The 13,433-nt window shown below is 47.0% G+C and overlaps 1 protein-coding gene and 1 long non-coding RNA gene across 3 annotated transcripts in view; one reads left to right on the top strand and one right to left on the bottom strand.

Moving 5' to 3' along the window:
- Window positions 1–13,433, bottom strand: part of RNF43 (ring finger protein 43) — a 66,561-nt gene that overhangs the window by 12,126 nt on the left and 41,002 nt on the right. For both annotated transcript variants that reach the window (XM_005583828.5, XM_074019196.1), the window contains one exon: window positions 5,608–5,730. In XM_005583828.5, the coding sequence (XP_005583885.3) occupies window positions 5,608–5,730 (123 nt within the window). The remainder of the gene's footprint in view (window positions 1–5,607; window positions 5,731–13,433) is intronic.
- The window catches only part of LOC102131441 (uncharacterized), a 42,881-nt gene that overhangs the window by 28,287 nt on the left and 1,161 nt on the right, over window positions 1–13,433 (top strand). The window contains exon 2 of the long non-coding RNA XR_001486070.4: window positions 7,996–8,198. This is a non-coding gene — a long non-coding RNA (uncharacterized lncRNA). The remainder of the gene's footprint in view (window positions 1–7,995; window positions 8,199–13,433) is intronic.

The following is a 13,433-nucleotide window of genomic DNA, read 5'->3' as shown; positions in this document are numbered from 1 at the left end:
ATTTCTCTGGGCCTTAGATTTTCCTCTCCAGACAAGAGTCCCTATATATTTTCTGCTCATCAAAACTGAAACACCTACCGTGTCCAGGCCACCAAGCCAGGAAAAGCCAGGCCCTCCAAAACAGCTCATAATATAGTTGTGGAGACAAGGCAAATACATAAAGCTATAACGCTGATAATAATATTCTAGAGCACAAAGGAATAGAAACAGAGGTTTCCACACCTTTTTTCACTCCAGAAGGCTCTCCCCTCTACTATCCCCTCCACCAACACACACACACACAATCTGGCACAAATGTTCAATATAGAAAGCAGATAAAAGTGAGGCTGCTTACTTTGAGGTAGGGGTGGGGACAGGAAGGACCTTTGGCCTCTCCCTCCACCCATCATGTGCCTCCCTGAAACCTAGACTTAGCATTAGATGGTGTTGAAAGCATACACAGACACCCTACCTGCTGGAGGCATGCCCCCAGGGAGGGATTTCTGCTCCTACTGGGCTGGCTGGGCCTGGGCTGGTCAGGAAAGATTCGGTAGCAAAGGTGAGATTCCTCTGGGCTTGAAAGTGAAGGATGAAAGGAAGGGGAAGGAATATAACCTTTGTTGAGATCCAGTGGCCAGATTGCCTAGGGTTGAATCCTGGCTCTGATACCAACTATTAACTGTGAGACTTGGGGCAAGTCACTTCACTACTCTGTGTTGTTGTTTTTTTTTTTTTCTGTAAACTGGGATAATAACAGGACCTAATCCATAGGGTTGTTATGAGGACTACATAAACGAATCCACACAAAGCATTTATAATAGTGCCTGGCACATGGTGTTGCTTAACTATTAGTTATTATCATTATTGTTATTATTGTTGAGATAGAGTCTCACCCTGTTGCCCAGGCTGGAGTGCAGTGGCGCAATCTTGGCTCACTGCAATCTCCACCTCCCAGGTTCAAGAGATTCTCCTGCCTCAGCCTCCCAAGTAGCGGGGATTACAGGCATACGCCACAAGGCCTGACTAATTTTTTTTTTTTTTTTTTTTTTCAGACAGTCTTGTTCTGTCGCCAGGCAGGAATACAGTGATGTGTGGTGTGATCTCGGCTCACTGCAACCTCCGCCTCGTGGGTTCAAGTGATTCTCTTGTCTCAGCCTCCCGAGTAGCTGGGACTACAGGTGTGCGCCACCACACCCAGCTAATTTTTGTATTTTTAGTAGAGATGAGGTTTCACCATGTTGGCCAGGCTGGTCTCAAACTCCTGACTTTGTGATCTGCCTGCCTCAGCCTCCCAAAGTGCTGGGATTACAGGCATGAGCCACCACACCCAGCTCTTATGTCAACTATTATTAATACTACATGTTTCCTACATGTGATTTCATTTACTCCTCAACTCTATAAGACAGTCATCAGCCCCACTTCTGAGTTGGGAAACTGAGCCTCAGAGAAACTGAATAATTTCCCCAGGGTTACCAACTGAGAAGCAGTGGAGGCAGAATTTGTACCCAGGACCTCAGCCTTCAGAATGCCTGTTCTTTACTACCAGGTAGTGGCCTCCATGGTAAGAGAGGCAGGGCTTGCACCCATCTGCTTTTCTCCAGATCTAGCTCCTTCTAGCAGGCAAAAGGCCAGTGCACGAGTTCAGGCATAAGGTGATAAGACTCCGGCTTATCACCAGGATGGCTGTGGAGCTGCTAATAAAGAAACAGAAACCAATCTGGGTGACTGGACAGAGGGTGGAGGGGGTAGTGGGGTGGTGACAAGAATGGAAGCCTCCAGAAGAATTATGGTGAGAGTTTCAGAAAAGAGTAAGCGAGAAAACAAATGGAAGGAAAAATACCCCAACCTTGTTAACTACAAAAGCACGGAATGATGATGCCAATGATGATGACGGTAATGATAATTGTAATCATTTATTGAGTGGTTACCATGTACGTGGCATGGGGCTAAAAGCTTCCATCTGTACTGTCTCATTAAATCCTCCTAACTACTTATAAGTCCCATTATTATTCCCCTTTTACAGATAAGGAAATAGAGGCTTAGAGAGGTGAGCTAAAAAAGTCCAGGTCACACTGAGGGGAAGTGGAGGAGCCAGGCTCCAAGCTCAGGGCTATCTGGCTTGAGAGCCCCAGCTCTGTCATTGGTGACAATACCATTGGCACGAATAGGAAAAGCCAAAGCAGAGCTGCAGGGGATCAGTGGTTTCCAAATTCTTCCTCCCCTAAGACCCCATCTTTCCCTTATACCTCTCATGAGTCACATTTTAAGAAAAACAGATGTTCGGCTGGGAGCAGTGGCTCATGCCTGTAATCCCAGCACTTTGGGAGGCCAAGGTAGGCAGAACTCTGGAGGTCAGGAGTTTGAGACCAGCCTGGCCAACATGGTGAAACCCTGTCTCTACTAAAAATACAAAAATTAGGCTGGGCATGGTGGCTCATGCCTGTAATCCCAGCACTTTGGGAGGCTGAGGCAGGCAGATCACAAAGTCAGGAGTTTGAGACCAGCCTGGCCAACATGGTGAAACCTCGTCTCTACTAAAAATACAAAAATTAGGCCGGGCGCGGTGGCTCAAGCCTGTAATCCCAGCACTTTGGGAGGCCGAGACGGGTGGATCACGAGGTCAGGAGATCGAGACCATCCTGGCTAACACGGTGAAACCCCGTCTCTACTAAAAAATACAAAAAACTAGCCGGGCGAGGTGGCGGGCGCCTGTAGTCCCAGCTACTCCGGAGGCTGAGGCAGTAGAATGGTGTAAACCCGAAAGGCAGAGCTTGCAGTGAGCTGAGATCCGGCCACTGCACTCCAGCCTGGGCGACAGAGCGAGACTCTGTCTCAAAAAAAAAAAAAAAAAAAATTAGCTGGGTGTGGTGGCAGGCACCTGTAATCCCAGCTACTTGGGAGGCTGAGGTAGAGAACGGCTTGAACCCCAGAGGCGGAGGTTGCAATGAGCTGAGACCGCGCCACTGCACTCCAGCCTGTGCGACAGAGCGAGACTCCGTCTCAAAAAAAAAAAAAAAAAAAAAAAAAAAATTACCCAGGCATGGTGGCACACAACTGAAATCCTAGCTATTCGAGAGGCTGAGGCAGGAGAATCACTTGAACCTGGGAGGCGGAGGATGCAGTGAGCTGAGATGGAGCCACTGCACTCCAGCCTGGGCGACAGAGCAAGACTCTGTCTCAGAAGAAGAACAGATGTTCTACCAAACTAACTACATTTATTACTTACAATTTATTTTCTTATGAGATAACTTGTATTAACATGTTAAACTAATAGAATTCCCGCCAAAACAAAACCAACTATTTGAGGTAAGCCTGTGGAACCTCTGAAATATTGGAGGTAGCTCAAAGACTCACAGGCAAAGGTCTAGAGGTCCTGGGAGGTAGCAGGCCAGGGTGCAGCAGGCAAAAGAGAAGGCCCACAGCTGTGGAAAGGGGGCAGCCCCAGCCCAGCTCCCACCAATAGCAGCAAAGCTTCTCAGAACCCTTCTTCCCCCCCACCATACACACACACACACACACTCACTATGTAATGTAGTACAGGCACTGGGAACTTGTTTACCAAATGAATAAATGAGTGCCATTTGCCCATATTTTGTAAGTTAAGAGAAATGAAACATCCAGAAGTAGGGCAGGTGCTGCAGCCTAACAACTCTGCTGCCATGAAGGCTCACGGCCTTGCAGAGATGCCACACTCCCCAGCTCCTCTAAGTGCATCCTGACCCCCTGCTTCCCACTACCTCTGGAGTCCCCTTCCTTGTCAGCATGGCCAGGCCAGGTGAATATCTTCACCCACATTCAGAATCCTGCCCACATCCCTGCCTTCCATGGGATGAGGTAAGAATCCAGGTTGTTTCCTTGCCCCCAGAAGAACCAGGATATCCACAAGGGATCTGGGCCTGAGACAACAAGCTAGCACAAAGGCCAGGAGTGTCACTCTCCTCTCTTACCACCCTTGAGGGCATACCCATGTGTGCCACATACAATCTAACTACACTCCACACATATATTCAGTTTTCCAGTTAGAAGGGAGGCCACAGATAGATTAAGCCTAGTTTGGAGAAACAGACAGGGTTGGATTCAAAGCTCAGCTCCATTCCTTCCTAATTGTGTCATCCAGCAAGTTACTTGACTTTTCTGATCTTCACTTGTCTCATACGTCAAATTGAGAATAATAATGCCTACCTTTCCTGGGATTGTTCTGAAAAGTGAATGAGATCATACATACAAAGAATCTGTCCCACGTCCACATGGCACATTGTGAGCACACAGAAAACAGTAACTGCTATTATTAGTTAAAGCAGGAGTCACAGGCAAAGGTCTAAAGGTCCTGTGAGGTAGCAGACCAGGGTGGAGCATAGCAAAAGAGAAGGCCCACAGCTGTGGAAAAGGGGCAGCCCCAGCCCAGCTCCTACCAACCATGGCCTGCAGCAATGTACTTTGCAGCTTTCTTCTAGAGAAACTGAAAATCTGAGGTTTTTTATTTTTTGAGACGAAGTCCCGCTCTGTTGCCCATGCTGGAGTACAGTGGTGCGATCTCTGCTCACTGCAAGCTCCACTTTCCGGGTTCACGCCATTCTCCTGCCTCAGCCTCCCCAGTAGCTGGGACTACAGGTGCCTGCCAACACGCCTGGCTAATTTTTTGTATTTTTAGTAGAGACGGAGTTCCACTGTATTAGCCAGGATGGTCTCGATCTCCTGACCTCGTGATTCACCCGCCTCGGCTTCCTAAAGTGCTGGGATTATAGGCATGAGTCACCGTGCCTGGCAAAAACTGAGCTTTTATATAAACATTTTTAATTTTTAAATGTGGCAATTAAGTTACACATTGAAAAGTCACTGTGAGGGTTAAACACAACGTGTCTGCAAGCCAAACCCAGCTTATGGGCCACCAGTTTGCAATCTCAGGGGAAAATTGTGAACTTTTTAAGAGTGGGGCAATGATTTCTATCTCTGCTGTTCTTTTTTTTTTTTTTTTTTTTTTTTTTTTTTTTTTGAGACGGAGTCTCGCTCTGTCGCCCAGCCCAGGCTGGAGTGCAGTGGCGCGATCTCGGCTCACTGCAAGCTCCGCCTCCCGGGTTCACGCCATTCTCCTGCCTCAGCCTCCCGAGTAGCTGGGACTACAGGCGCCCACAACCGCGCCGGCTAATTTTTTGTATTTTTAATAGAGACGGGGTTTCACCGTGGTCTCGATCTCCTGACTTTGTGATCCGCCCGCCTCGGCCTCCCAAAGTGCTGGGATTACAGGCGTGAGCCACTGCGCCCGGCCTATCTCTGCTGTTCTTGCACATGCTCAGTGTATATTTCTAAAAGAAGAAATCCCTTCAATTGACCCCTTCTTTGCTCTGGTGCAGAGCAGGGGAAGGGACTCAGGAACTCCCAAGTGATGGGAAGGAGGTGGGATGGGGAACATGCTGGGATGAAGGTCAAAAAGTCCTGCTGGTGCTAGTCAGAGGAGAAAGAACAGAGGTGTGAATTTCCACTTCTCTCAGACCAGTCATGGGTTAGGGAAACCCAAGGGAATCAGGTATATCACTCTTAGGAAACATGGGAACAAGAGAGCACAGGGTCTTCTCACAGCCCAGAGCTGGGTGAAGTTCTGGGTGTGTGTAGGGTAAAGTATGAGTCTACCTTGCTGGCCAGTGACAGGCAGGGGCGGGGGGCCCGTCGAGGACTCTCCAGCTTGACGATGCTGATGAATCCAGGCTCCAGATTGTCGTCATCACTGGCATTGCACAGGTACAGGGGGTGGGACTGCAGAGAGAGACAGATTTGGGTTAGGGAGGCTTTAGGCAGCAGGAGTGAGCTGTGAGAGCCACACACCTCTCCATTGTTCTAGGGAGGTACCAGGCAGGTCTCTTGGTGCCACAAAAGAGTATGCCTTATGATTGGATTGCCTCATAGTAAGCTAGTGACCACTGTTTGTCACTTCAGAGATGGTGGGGCCAAGGACACAGGTAGTGGAGGCAGACAGGAGGGAGAGGGTGTCCCAGAGGGGGCCTAAATGAAGAGCTTGCTGCAAAGCAACTCTAACAACCTTCAACTCCAACAATCCTACTTTTCTAAACTAGCCAGATGCAGAGGGCTCCTCTCCTGGCCCCAGACTCTCTACCTCCTGATCCTCCTACCTGCTTCCCAAGCCCCAGGCTAAGAGAATATCCATGTGTGTCTGTATTGGTGCTTTCAGAATCCCCATGGACAGTCCTGGGTGCTGCTGGTGCCTCCTGCCCTCCTCGGGATGCCCCCGGGCAACTGTTGCCCTGTAGATTCCCATTTCTTAGGAGGCTGGGTCTTCTCACTCGGTGCTGCCTTGCTTTATCTCACTAGCCCCCTTTTTGCCTCTGCCCTGTGCCCATCCTGGGATCAAGCATGGTGTTGACAGAGAGGTGAGACTATCTTGCATTGAGGCTTGGCTAAGACATAAGCCTTAACAGCTCACTCTGGTCCCAGGAATGATGCCATGGAGGTGGAGCCAGCCCAGCCCATTTGCTCTAAGGGTATGGCAGATCCTGTCCAAGACCCTGTGCCTCTGAGCCCAGCTGGTGCTGAACAATGACCAAAGGAGAATGTGCCGACAGAAATCTGAGGCTCTCCTCATCAAAGGGATGAGATTGCCTTACTGTCTCTTTTCATTCATGGCGATTCGTACACCCATTCGAATCTAATTTTCCCTAAACAAAATGTCAGAGTGCGATGAGAACAAAGTATGATTTATTTGGCCCTGAAGAATCCTATGGGCCAGGGCCTCCTATATAGTAGAAACCCCATGTATCCTGGCAAGAAAGAGATTTCTTATTAGAGAGCTGCCCACACTTCCCCCTCTACTACTGTTGAAGTCTGGAGGACTTTCAGAAAGAACCGTCAGAGGAACCACAGAGAATCTTGAATTTATAAAGATGTTTATGAAGATAATGTCAATGATGGACTTAAAAGTGCACTTTCTGAAAGTACTGTGAGGCTATTTCCTCTCACTGTGTCACCGTGGTCCCTTGAACATAGTAGGTTCTCAATAAATATGTACTACCTTGCTTTGAATCAAAATCTCTGGGCAGTGGGTGTTGAAATAGGAGGGATTTCCATACTTGCCCCCAGAGTTTAAGGCCTACTAGTCTGGTAGTGAGCAAGGTTTAGTGTGGAAAAAAGGTTATTATGTGCCCCTGCCCCCAGAAAAAGGCTGGGGCATGAGGGTGGAGTTGTTCTCACATCAGTGAAGCTGTAGCCCCTGTCTCAACAAGCTGCATTAGTCTCTCCGTCTGTCCATGCGTCCATTCATTTCTTTGTTCTGCCAACATGGAAGGCCCCCTTGGTATCAGGCTCTGTCCAACGCAGTGAGGAGCTAATGATGAGTAAGAGAGGCTCCCTGCCTTAAAGCAGCTCAAAAGACAAGCATGCAACCACATTGTGATGTTACAACACAAGGGCCTACGGGAGGGCACAAAGGGGGACAGCTAACAATACATATGGGAAGCAGAGCAGTTTTCACAAGAGGTGACTGGAGAGCTACCTTGAAAAGCTAACTAGGTATGTGTTCACCTCAGGGACCAACAAAAGGGAGTAGGGTTGGGGAGGCACATTCCTGGCAGAGGAAGCCACTGCACCAAGGAACGGAGGCCTGGCATGAGGCTGAGGTAGACTGTGGGCAGTGAGGTCTGGCATGAAAGGGAAGGCAGGACATGAGGCTGGAAGGATCCGCAAGAGTCAGGCCACAGAGCTGGGACCATAGATTTGCACTGGAGACCAATTTCTCTGAAGACTGTGGAGGACAGTCTGGTGTGGTGGGGAGTCCGAAGGCAGCTGCTCCACCAAAGCAGAAGATGGAGGCCTTCCCTGAGGAAGGACAAGTCGCAGCCACAGAAGGCTCTGCTCTGCTTGCTCCTCCACCCTCCCCACATGGTCCAGCCTTCTCCTGATGACTCCAAGATGCCACTCACTGACCAGAGGGCCACCTGGGAGAGGAAAGTCACTTTGGAGAAGCTCCTCCAGTGTGTCTGCAGATATTTAACTAGCACTCTTCCCCAGGTTTTAACAGGGAACCAGCATCTACAGCTCAGTGCTGCATTGTAGGACACCTCTGACAAGATGGAAGGGAAAAAAGACCTGGTGTGAGTCGCCAAACTTGCCTGGTTCTGAATTGACAACTACGGAAGAAGGAATGGAAGGAAATTAACCACCATTAAAGGCCTCTTGTGTGCCAGAGCGTTTGGACATTATTTCACTATAAGGTAGGTGTGATAGCCATTTTTAAAAATAATTATTTAATTTTTATGAGCACACAGTAGGTGTATATATTTATGGGATACATGAGATGTTTTGATACAGGCATGCAATGGGTACTAATCATATCATGGAGAACGGAATATCCATCTCCTCAAGCATTAATCCTTTGTATTACAGACAATTCAATTACAGTCTTTTAGTTAGTTTTAAATGTACAATAAAATTATTGTTGACTATAGTCACCCTGTTGTACTATCAAATACTAGGCCTTATTCATTCATTGTAACTTTTTTTTTTTTTTTTTAACCCATTAACCATCTCCATCTCCCCACTACCCCATCACAGCCACTTGAAGAGAAGCTTGAGGCTGGGAGAAATCAAAGTCACGTAAGATTTGAACTCAACTCTGTCTGACTCCATTGTTGGAGCCATGGAGCTCCAAATGAACACAGCATCAACCCTCCATCCATCTCCATGCTAATGATAGTCAGGATGAGGGCGGTACAGTTTATATTTATTGGGTAAATACTGTGAGCCAGTGATTGTTCTATGCACTTTTTCATATTAACTCTTTTCATCCTCATAACAACACTATCAGGTAGAGATTTTTATTGCCCCTGTTTTAAAGATGAGGAAACTGAGGCACTAGAAGGTTAAATAACATGCCCAAGATTACACAGCTAGTAAGTGGTAGAGATTAGAAAAAAAAGGAAAGTAGTAGTAGGATAAGGTTAAAAAAATATTTAAGAACAATTTACATTTTATTTTGAAAACATGATACCTTCCCTGAACTCATTTACTAAGAAAATTTATCTTACTAAAGCATAAGGGCCCAAATACAAGTCCCTAAAATGTTGGTGGTGACCCCTGGGATTCTTGGACCCTCTTCTCTTTTCACTCTTCTTCCTTTTTTTTTTTTTGAGACAGAGTCTCACTGTGTCGCCCAGGTTGGAGTGCAGTGGCGCAATCTCGTCTCACTGCAACCTCCACCTCCTGGGTTCAAGTGATTCTCCTGCCTCAGCCTCCCAAGTAGCTGGGACTACAGGTGCCTGCCACCATGTCTGGCTGATTTTGTATTTTTAGTAGAGATGGGGTTTCATTATATTGGTTAGGTTGGTCTCCTGACCTCATGGTCTGCCCGCCTCGGCCTCCTAAAGTGCTGGGATTACAGGCATGAGCCACCGCGCCCGGCCCCCTCTTTTCACTCTTGATGCCTTCTCTGGGTGACTGCAGCCAATCCCATGGCCACGGTGCCCACACAGAGGTCAGTGATTACATATGTCTTGGTCTTCTCTTGAGTTCCAGACCCTTAAGTCTAACAGCCCCCTAGACATTTCTACCTTAATAATCTTAAATAGAACACCTCAAACTCGGCATGTTCAAGACTGAAATCATTCTATCCCCAAAACTGCTCCTCCAGTGTTTGCTGTCTTAGGGATTGGAACCACCATCCATCTATTACCCAAGCGAGTTGTTGTCCTCCTAGCCTCCATCTCCTTCACCCCCACTCCAACCACCAATATCCAATCAATCACCAAATTCTAACAATTCTACCCCCTAAATATTTGTCTTATTTTATTCTTTCTTCCATTCTTACTACCGCTATTCTATTCCAGGCCACCATCACTGCCAACCCTATTTACTGACATAACCTACTCCCTAGGGTCACTTCATCCCATTCAATTCTCTATATTGCAGCCAAAGTGGTCTAAAATGCTAACTTGAGCATGTTACTCTTCTACTTACAGCTCTTACAAGGCTCCTCAGAGCTCCTGATATAAAGTCTGTACTCTTAAACATAGCTTAAAAGGCTCTGCCTGGTCTGGGCCCTGCCGCATGGCTTAACGTTCCCTTCCTATATCTCTTCCCGCCTTGTGACCTATGTTCCAGAAATAATAACTTGTTTCTTTTCCCTAAACACCTTTGACACTTGCTGCTCTGTCCGGCATTTCCCTAATCACACACTTACCCCACGGCATTGTAATTGTCAGCTTACTTGAGTCTAGCCTGCCCCAAACTGCCTGTTACTTTGTGGGCACTCAATATTTGTTGATTAAATGTTGAAAGTCTACAACCAGATAATTGATGATAGTTAACTATGAAGACAAGACAGAGCACACCCAAATCCTGATAATGGTTGCTCTGGGAAAGGAATTTGAGAGGGGGTAGTAAAGAGGGACTTTGGTGTTTTGCTTTGAATACTTTGATCACAGGATAATACATGAGATTTGAGTTTTGTTTTTTGCTGTTGTAGAATAAAAAGGAATGACAGCTATTTATATTTTGTTCCATGTCTTTTCCCTCCTTCCCTTCCAAGGAGATGGCTTCACCTTCTATTTCCTTGCCTCAGGGGCATTTGCCAAAAGCAAATGTTGTTTAAAGTCCTCCCTTCCTGGCTTTTGCAGAAAAAACTGAACTCACTGAGGAAGTGTGAGTGTCCTGAAGGCAGAAGGGCCTGTGGTGAAGGGAGGGGTCAAAGTCTCAGAACCGGGAGGGCAGGAAGGAGGGGTCTGGAGCCAGTGTGAGGGGTCTGAAGCCAGGCTGAGTAGTGGGAAGCTGCAGCCTGTGCCCCAGAAGCAGTGGGTCCCTGGAGAAGGACTGAGTACTAGACCCCAGGAGGCTGGGCCCTGGGAGAGATGATGTGCCTGCGTGGATTTCAAGGGAATGCCTGTGATTGGACAAGGAACGTATCTGTGGTGGCCAGCATGGATAAATGTCAGAGGGGTCCCTTGGATATCTTGGTTTTCTTAAAACTCTGGGACTTTTGTTCTACTCTGGGAGGAGAAGTGCCTCTGAAAACAAATGTCTACACAGCTAATGGGATAGGACCTTGGTGTTAGATTTGATAAAAAGAAAATAAAGTAACATGATCTTTCTAGTACAATCATATCTGTGGCATGACAATCACACTCATTATATTTTTGTATGGTTTGACTCTTTTACAATGACAGCTGTTCAAGTATTCTCAAATTAAAAACAAATAATAGCCATTTGAACTAGGACTCAGTTCAGCACCTAGCAAGAAAGACAGCATCGGCATTCCTTGGGTATAACACAGGGGCTGTCTTTGCCCTTCCTCCAAGGAATTTTTAGCCAGGAGGCGGGTTCTTGAGAAAACAGATGCAAATACATTTGTTTCCTTGGAATGCAAGGTCTCCTAATCACGAAGATGCAAACATGATTTCTACACTGGGCCACCTGTCCCCTCAGTGACACCAGGGGGTCAAGAGAAATGAGCTTGCCTGATTTGAGAAGGGTGTGGTTGTGGAGGGCTTAGAGAAACTTGGTGAATTTGACTTCCTCAAAGGCCAGGAGTTAGGACACCCCTGTCTCACAGGCTGCCATGTGGGGCAAATTAAGAGGCACTTGCTTTCAAGCATGAGTTAGGTCATTCTGACTCAGAATTCAGCTTTGCATACACATTTTTTACCCTGTGTAAAGATACGTGAACTGTCCTTTGGTGGTATGTGTTGTATTTCATATTCCTGAGTCTATTCTCCCTCTGTCCTCCTTATTTGTTCTGATTTTTTCCCCTCCCTCCCAAGACAGACCTAGGGTTCAAATTCTGACCCCATAATTTACTTGTGTGACCTTGGGCATGTTAATCTTTCTGAGCCTCATATTGCTCATCTTTGGAATGGGAACAAAAATGCTTCGTGTAGACAGGAGATAATGGATAGAAGTGCCTAGCACAAAGCCTGATGCTTAGTAAGTGCTCACTTAATGGCAGCTGTTTTTATTGCTGCATCTATAATAATAAAGTCCCTTCTTATTCCTGGAAGGGACAAGGCCTTTTCTGAACTTCCCCCTTCTTTGGTAATCAACAGTGCCTCTAAATGCCAGTGTTCGGCAAGGCACAGTCTGGGACAGCTCATTATTCACAGTCACTTCCCTCCTGTTCTCAGACCTCCAAACCCCACTGAACAAGCTCTTCCAGTTCTCAGCCTGCCTCCTTCCCATGAAGGAAGCCATGTGATCTCATTACCTCCTCACAAAGGGCATTTCAGGGCTCAACTGGGCCTGGAACTTAATGCTGGTCTCCCTTTATCCATGGCATCTCCTCCTCTTTGGGTGTGTGCTTCTGCAAGCAATTCTTTACTGTCTCCTGTTTCCCGGGCACTCTCCTCCCCCTCCCTGCCACCGACCTCTGCTGCAATCCTCTCTTAGTTCTCTGATTCCACGTACAGACCTTCAACTAGGCCTTGGACAGGTAACTTTACTGCTTGCTACAATTTTGCCTTTGTAATCAAGAACATTGGCCAGGCATCAAAGGCATCATTCTCCCCATTTCCTCTTTTCAGATTTTACAATCATCCTTTCCTGTACAACCTCCATTACCTGAACTTTTATCTTAGGTAGGAGGACACACCGGCATCATAAAGTAAAGCTCCTGCAGATATGGGGGTGGGAAAAAAACAGGTTGGCCTGAAGTTGCTGCTTCCGAATCCCAGCACCAGAACAGGCCCACCACTGAGGCCCAGCTTAGTCACCTTGCCTTGTATTGAAGGGAGTCAAGGCTCACATCTACAGGTTAGATCCTAATGGTTATTGTTCAGGGCTTAGATTTGGGAACCTCAAGACCTCTTTCAAAACCTTATATAAACTTGTCACTATCTCTTCGGGATGACTGAGTCTTTCCATGAATCAAGTTGGGAGGCTGGGGAATTGTCAAGAGGAGTTTCTCTTTGTCTATTTATTTTATTTTACTCTATTTATTTTTGAGACAGGGTCTTGCTCTGTCACCCAAGCTGGAGTGCAGTGGCACAGTCTCAGCTCACTGCAGCCTCAACCTCCTGGGCTCAAGCAATCTTCCTGTCTCAGCCTCCCAAGGTGCTGGGACTACAGGCATGCCTCACCAGCCTGGCTAATTTTTATATTTTTTGTAGAGACAAGGTTTCACCATACTGCCCAAGCTGGTCTCGGACTCCTGGGCTCAAGTGATCCTCCTGCCTTGGCCTCCCAAAGTGCTGGGATTACAAGCATGCTATCTATTTTTAAAAAATTATTCTACAAGAAAAGTGTATTCCTGCTTCCTGTAATTTTTTTAAGCTACGAAAGAAAATAATGTTGGTGGGGAGGGTGAAGCATAACCTTGGGCCACCTGATGGTAGTGCACACTAGCAGGGCATGGATGAAGAGGCCGCCATGATTTCTCACTTGATTCAGGAAACCTCCCTGGTGACACAGGGGTGCTGGTGAGCAAGAGAGCTGACAAGATAGAACTGAAATGATGTTCCAGA

Source organism: Macaca fascicularis, chromosome 16 (assembly GCF_037993035.2).
Source record: "Macaca fascicularis isolate 582-1 chromosome 16, T2T-MFA8v1.1".
Classification (NCBI taxonomy): Eukaryota; Metazoa; Chordata; class Mammalia; order Primates; family Cercopithecidae; genus Macaca; species Macaca fascicularis.
Note: the sequence above shows the minus strand (reverse complement) of the source record. Positions and strands in the feature narration are given on the sequence as shown.